This window comes from Arvicola amphibius, chromosome 10 (genome assembly GCF_903992535.2).
Source record: "Arvicola amphibius chromosome 10, mArvAmp1.2, whole genome shotgun sequence".
In the NCBI taxonomy this organism is placed as follows: Eukaryota; Metazoa; Chordata; class Mammalia; order Rodentia; family Cricetidae; genus Arvicola; species Arvicola amphibius.
In genome coordinates, this window is record NC_052056.1 from 61,091,388 (window position 1) to 61,098,243 (window position 6,856).

General features: G+C 51.5%; 1 protein-coding gene across 3 annotated transcripts in view; it reads left to right on the forward strand.

Moving 5' to 3' along the window:
• Window positions 1-5,865, forward strand: part of Rubcn (rubicon autophagy regulator) — a 59,955-nt gene extending 54,090 nt beyond the window's left edge. For all 3 annotated transcript variants that reach the window (XM_038344587.2, XM_038344585.2, XM_038344586.2), the window contains 6 exons: window positions 188-252; window positions 646-884; window positions 1,431-1,492; window positions 1,856-2,009; window positions 3,058-3,151; window positions 3,369-5,865. In XM_038344587.2, coding sequence (XP_038200515.1) covers window positions 188-252; window positions 646-884; window positions 1,431-1,492; window positions 1,856-2,009; window positions 3,058-3,151; window positions 3,369-3,547 — 793 coding nt within the window. In that variant the 3' untranslated portion in view covers window positions 3,548-5,865. The remainder of the gene's footprint in view (window positions 1-187; window positions 253-645; window positions 885-1,430; window positions 1,493-1,855; window positions 2,010-3,057; window positions 3,152-3,368) is intronic.
• Window positions 5,866-6,856: the final 991 nt, after the last annotated feature.

The following is a 6,856-nucleotide window of genomic DNA, read 5'->3' on the forward strand; positions in this document are numbered from 1 at the left end:
TCCTGACACCTTGCATTTACACAGAAATGTGGTTCCTGTTGAGGATAATCAATCACTGCCATGGTCCACTGCTATAAATTCTAACCTCATAAACCTCCCCATAGAATGAGTTTTGTCCAACTCTAACAGGAAGTTGGTGAATTCTCGGCTCTCCATCCTCCAATCCCCTCTCCTTCCCTTTCTGTAGGAGGAAGATCGCTGTGGCCAAGCAGAATTACCGCTGTGCTGGCTGTGGCATCCGGACCGACCCCGGTAAAGCTCTGTCCTCACCTAGAGATGATAGAGCAGATGTGGGGAGAAGGAAAGAAGGGCCTGGAGCAGGGGGAGGCTGAGGCAGGAGTTGGCAGTTGTGGGGGATTACCTGGGGGAGCAGTACACCTCCAGAACCACTGCTGGAGAAACTGACTCATTATAGCCAGGTTCTCAGAGACTGAGTCGCAACACTTCTGGCAGGTTTGGATTCTTTGGTGGCCTCCAGGATAGGATGCAAGGGCCATGAACCTCATTATGCAGGGTTTTTCTCCAGCTTTAGAAAATTTACACAAAAGCTGCTAGAAGCCGCTTTGCCCTCCCTGCCTGCCTCTTGAAGGGCTGCCAGCTTCTGGGTGCAGAAGCATCTAGCCTTCGGCTTTCTGGCTTTCCTAGATTATATCAAGCGGCTGCGGTACTGTGAGTACCTGGGCAAGTACTTCTGTCAGTGCTGCCACGAGAACGCCCAGATGGTCGTCCCCAGCCGGATCCTGCGCAAGTGGGATTTCAGCAAGTACTACATCAGCAACTTTTCCAAGGACCTGCTCATTAAGATCTGGAATGATCCTCTCTTCAATGTGCAGGACATCAATAGCGCCCTCTACAGGAAGGTCAAGCTGCTCAATCAAGTCCGGGTAAGATGCCTGCACAGGCCGCCTCACAGGTCCCTGCTCCTCTCCTAGCTCTGTCTGTGTTGGTGCACCTCCCTTAGGTCACCATCCGTCACCATTCGTGTTCTGTGTACTTGCTTGTCGGTCTGTTTTCCAGGGCTGGGCTTGGAGCCCAGCACTAATACCCATAGTACTAGCAAACCCTCTACCACCGAGCTACCTGTCTCCAGTCCCGGAGACTCGTCTGCCAGAGTCTCAAACCTCCCAGCAGCTCTGAGGCCATAGGTAGCACATAGAGCAAAACAAGTTCCTACACTCCCCGAGCACAGAAGTGGGAGTTTGGATCCCAGAGTCCCAGCAGCTGCCAGTGGTCTGAATGAGCACACTGACCTGGCAGGAGGGCCTTCCCTGGCCAAAGGTCACTTGAGTGACTTGTTGAAGTTGAAGCTGTTGACCGAGAGGTGTGAGGGCCCTCCAGACCCTGGCTGCTCCATGCAGAGTGTGAAGGCACCTGCCGGCCCTTCTAACAGCTCCTTCTCTCTCCTTCTCAACCCAACGCCTTGTCTTTAGCTGCTGCGGGTTCAGCTGTACCACATGAAGAACATGTTTAAGACCTGCCGGCTGGCCAAAGAGTAAGTGTCATGGAGGCCAGAGTCCTCTGGTGTCCTGTCTCTGAGAGGAACATGTCCTAACAGTTGGAAGGGTTTGCACAAATGCCTGAAAGTAGTAAATGGGAAGCCATGGCGGTAACTAGATCTGTGTCCTCTGGGAGGGGACCATCTGTCCAGGGCCAGACACCACTTCCCAAGCTCACTCTACAGGGTTGAGAAATAAAATGCTTCTGTCCTCCAGGGAATGGTGTGAGGAAGCTGAGGTGGCCTAGGATGTCACCAGCCCCATGAGCTTCTCTCCTGCCGAGTGAGGACTTTTGTACTGTCGTGTGCCGTGTGAAAGGGTTGCTCCCAGGCCCTCCTACATCCTCTCGTTTCCTGTAGGCTTCTGGATTCCTTCGACGTAGTTCCCGGCCACCTGACAGAGGACCTCCACCTGTACTCACTGAACGACCTGTCTGCCACCAAGAAAGGGGAACTGGGGCCCCGGCTGTCTGAGCTCACCAGAGCAGGAGCTGCGCACGTAGAGAGATGTATGGTGAGGAGCTGTGTTCTGCCATGCAGCTGAGCCCTCGCGTGGGGCTTAGTGGTGGGCCAGGGTCTTGACATTTACCTCCAGAAACTTGATGTTGACACTGGAAGAAGCCAGAGAGCTTGCTGCTGGCCTAGTGAGTGAGCGGTAGGATCTTCTAAAGGACCTGGGGTTAGAGGAAGTAGTGCTGGGGCACTGAAGCAGGGCGGCTGTGAGTTCAAAGTCAGCCTGGGCCGCATAGCAAGAGCCCGTCTCAAGGAAAAAAATACAAAAAGAGCTAGAACAGAGCCGATGCTGGTGTTGCCCTGAGCGAGACTGGGCAGCACTCAGTGAAGGATCCCCATGCTCATGGAGGACTCCGGCCTTGTTCTCAGTCACAGTTCAGACAATTTGCTCTCTGTGTGAGCCTCAGTGTTCTTCTTTCTGAGATGAAGGTAATACTTAGATGAGACTTAATTCTTCCCTCTTGAGCGTCTGTGGTTTGATGAAGCAGCTTATTTGGTGACATTTTTGCAAATTCTATTTACAAATGTAAGTTATTACCGTTCGTGATAGGATCAACACACTAGAAAGTCGGAAATGATGCTTTTAGATCTACCCGTCTCCGCTGCCCAGTCTGTGGTCCTGTTGGGGTGTGGGGGAGGGCAGAGGGGTGAGTAGACTGCACTGTAGCCTGACTAGAGGCTATTATTTTGGGGAAACACTCTTGCCTTTACCTTTCATCTTAATTACGAGAGGAAATATTTCAAGACCACGTGGCTATCCAGACTGGATTATAGACTTATTACCCTCTCCTCAGCATCATCCCTTCCTTCTTGCCTCTTCCTTGAGTGCTGTTCCAGTGGCCAGGGCTTCCCAAGCCTACATCTCTCTTGCCCTTACCTTCAGTTTTGTGTGATGGTACCCAGCCCTGATCTGGCTCTCATACTCACAAGTCCAGCCCCAGGCTCCACCCTTCATCCTGCTCAAAGTTGTATTTATGGCTTGCTTCCCCTCACCGAGGCCTCCCTTCTGGGCAAGTCCCTCACCTTGCTACCGTTACTCTCCTCCGTAGCTGTGCCAAGCCAAAGGCTTCATCTGTGAGTTCTGCCAGAATGAGGATGATGTCATCTTTCCTTTTGAGCTCCAGAAGTGCCGGACCTGTGAAGGTGAGGACAATGCTAGCACTGAGACGAGCAAGGCTGGACACAAAGTGATGTGTTCCCTCCCTGCGTGTCCTCTGTTAGCAGAGGGGTGGTGGGAGTCACCCCACACGCCGCCACCCCCAGAGCACAAGCTATGGGGAGAAGTGGCCAAGGTGCTGGCTTGCTTCCAGCCTGGGAGAATACAAATTATTTTCTTCCCTTTCTCTTTCAACTCGAATAGAGTGTAAAGCGTGTTACCACAAAGCTTGCTTCAAGTCTGGAAGCTGCCCCCGGTGTGAGCGGCTGCAGGCCCGGCGGGAGTTGCTGGCCAAGCAGAGCCTGGAGTCCTACCTGTCTGACTATGAGGAGGAACCCACGGAAGCCTTGGCTCTAGAGGCCACTGTCCTGGAGACCACCTGAGGAATGCACCTGACCCTTTGTCTGAGGGGCTGCCTAGGGTCAAATGATATAGAACTGAGCCACGCCTCCAAGAAAGGTGGTGGGGCCTTTAAAAATATATATTGTCATTTTTTTTTATGACTTGTCTGCTGTCCAGGTGTAGGCCACCTTTATTGGTTGGTGGGTCCAGTCTGTTGTGACAGATATCTGTGAGCACTGGGTACTTGAATCAGAACTGCCGCTTGGAGTGCCTCTTGTCAGGGGAGTGGACAAGACTCAGTTCTTCTGTCATGCTTGGCCTGTTCGACTAGGCCCAGATCTGGTTACAGTTGCGGCTCAAGGATCATTCCCTCTATTGACTTAGTGCCCTAGCTCCTGAGCCAGGCCCTGCTCAGCCGATGCTCTTCTCCTTTGCGGCTGAAACAGGAGAATGGAGTTTCCCGTCCCAGTCCTGAAAGAGAACAAGACTGTGCCCTGAGGCATGGGAGAGAATGGGCTACATGGCGGGCATTCTGTCCGACTGACTTAGGCATTTGGGGGGCGGGTAAGAACAGAATCATTATTGTCCCAGAATCCTCGGAGACCTCAAGGAGGCAAGCATGACTTCCCTGTCTCGTGTTCCAGGCACAGGTGGACACAAGCTGGCTTGTGTACTCTGCTGGGCTTGAGCAGAACTGAATCTTAGGCCAGGCCCGTTCGTAGCCAGCACCATGCGCATAAGGGAGGCCACAGCTGATGCCTAAGGAGCCTTTATTGGGATACAGGATAATGACGCCTCTTGGTGTTCAGGCTCTCAGTGACCAGCTTGTGTGCGGGTGTGCTTCCAGCTCAGGCAAGGATAAAAGCCCCAACCGCCATCCTAACAGTGGGTCCCTTACTGCTCTGTATGGTTCTAAGCAGAGGCATGACCCCACTCCATTCTCTGTCCCCTTCTCCCAGCAGAGCTGGGGCCCTCCCTTTGGCTGATCTCTTGCCTTAGATTCTTTTCTCGGCTGGGAGAAGCCTGCCCACTTAGTAGCTTTAGAGAACTCGACAGTTTGTGAATGTTTCTGTTTGCTCAGAGTAACAGGAGCCTTTATGCCGTTTATGCACTTAACTCCGCGGTAATGTATGTTGAACCATCTATTTCATATTACTGATTTTAATACACTCCTCCCCCATCACTTAATGTGCTTTCAGTGGGGTTTCCTAGACTAGGCCAGACACATTTGTTGGGTGTTTGAACTGCCGCAGCGTCTAACTTCTGCGAACACTGGCCGGGGTTGCATCTCAGAGCCCAGTGTTCTGGGAACTGCTGTCCACAGTGCTTTTGTTCTAGAACTGACTTCTTCCATGTACCTGTCTTCCTATATTTGGTTGCTAGTGAGATAACTGGTCCAGGAACTCAAATAAATTTGCACATGGTTGGTAGAAGCTGACAGGTCCTGTGCTCGAGGGAACAAGGGGTCTCGCAGAGAAACAGAAGGGATGTTGACGTGACAGCCACACGGAGCTCTAGCAAAGCAAGAAGAACATGGCAGGACTGGCCCGTGGCACGGTTCCTCTGCCTCACATTTGGGAACTGACAGCAGTGTTGGGCTGCATGACTCGGACTGTTGGCTCAGTTGGTAGTGAGACAGAAAGCCGAGACCAAGGCTGTTTTGAAGGGCTGATTAGGAATCTCCCTTCCTTAAGGAGATTTAGGAATGATCCCTTCGAACTCAAGTGTCTCTGAGTCAGCCCCCGGATTCAGACTCTGGCTCCAGTTCCAGTTTGCGGCTGACTTCCCATCCAGCTGCTCACTCTAGGTCACCGCTGCCGCTCAGGCTCCCTGTCCACACAGGCTCCAGCTGACCTCAGCCATCACACTGACTTCTCAGTGACCCCACGTCCCCACCCCGTTCCTCTGGATCACGTCTCTCAGTGCTCCTGATTCTGCGCTGTCCTTACCTTCCGAGTACACACGTTTATTTATTTGGGAGTGGGGGAGAGAGCGGAGGTTATGAAAGCACTTTGTCACTTAGCGGTTTGTGAGAGTCTCCCGCTGAGGGGATTCTGAAGGCACTGAAGAGCGAGGGGGAGGGGAGCACCCTCTGTACAAAGGGAAGCATTTGCTCCTGGGGTGGAGACAAGCTCCGGGGCACTCAGGGGTGTGGAAGCCCAGCCTCTGCACTTAGGGGGCTCTGACCAGCTTCCTCGGCCGAGGGTTGAGAGCTTTTGCTGAACTAACAGAAAGGGAGCAAGAGTCCAAATGAAAACCTCCGTTTGTGTACAGCTTGTGTTTTGACTGGGTTTTCACCTGCTGTAATCTGTGCACATCCTAACTGTTCATGGTCATCTAATAAACTAAGGAAATTAAATCTCGCCTTTCATGTACGTGCTTTGACAACTGTGGAAGGGTATTGTGTATCTGCTGAAAGCAGCCCTGTCTGCTCTTACCTGTGAGTTTGTGGACTCTTCCTCCACGTTACTATTGTTAGTTGTTTCATTATTGTTATTGTTGGTTTTTAAAGACAGGGTCTCCCCATGTATCCCGGACTGGCCCCAAACTTGAAATCCTCCTGCCTCTGCCTTCCTCGTGCTAGGATGACAGGTATACCCCACAGGACACTGTGCATGTGACTCTTTAGATGTCTCATTATGGTCTCCCACCACTGTCTAAAACCAAGGTTTATCTCTACAGACCTAGCCATTAGTGACTCAGATTTGAAAACAACTTGTCTTTGACTGGCTATGAGTCAGGTCATGTGCCTGGCTAGTCAGGCATTATCTCCCCACCACCTGTCAATCAAGTGTGTCGATTGTCCTTTTCTTTTTTTTTTTTTTTTTTCTTTTTTCTTTTTTTGGTTTTTCGAGACAGGGTTTCTCTGTAGCTTTTTTAGAGCCTGTCCTGGAACTAGCTCTTGTAGACCAGGCTGGCCTCGAACTCACAGAGATCCGCCTGCCTCTGCCTCCCGAGTGCTGGGATTAAAGGCGTGCGCCACCACCACCCGGCTGTCCTTTTCTTTAAATGTACCCACTCCCACACATGTACAAGTTCTCTCAGTTGTCCGCACTCATGTCAGTTTCTTGTTCATTCACTCTCATCAAATATTCGGGTACCAGTTTGTGTGGTCGTCTGTGGGGTTTACAGCAGAAAGCAAAGTGGGGACAGGCTCCACCCATAAGGAAATGAGAGACTCGTGTGGTAGACAGATACAGCACAACATCAGTAGAGTGTATAGTCAGCCGTCCGTGTCTGCAGGTCTTGAGAGCGTTTATTACAAAACTGGACACAGTGACATGTACCTGTGGTCCTAGCGCTTGGGAGGCTTAAAAAGCCAAGGTATTTAGAAAAAAAAATGTAGTAAA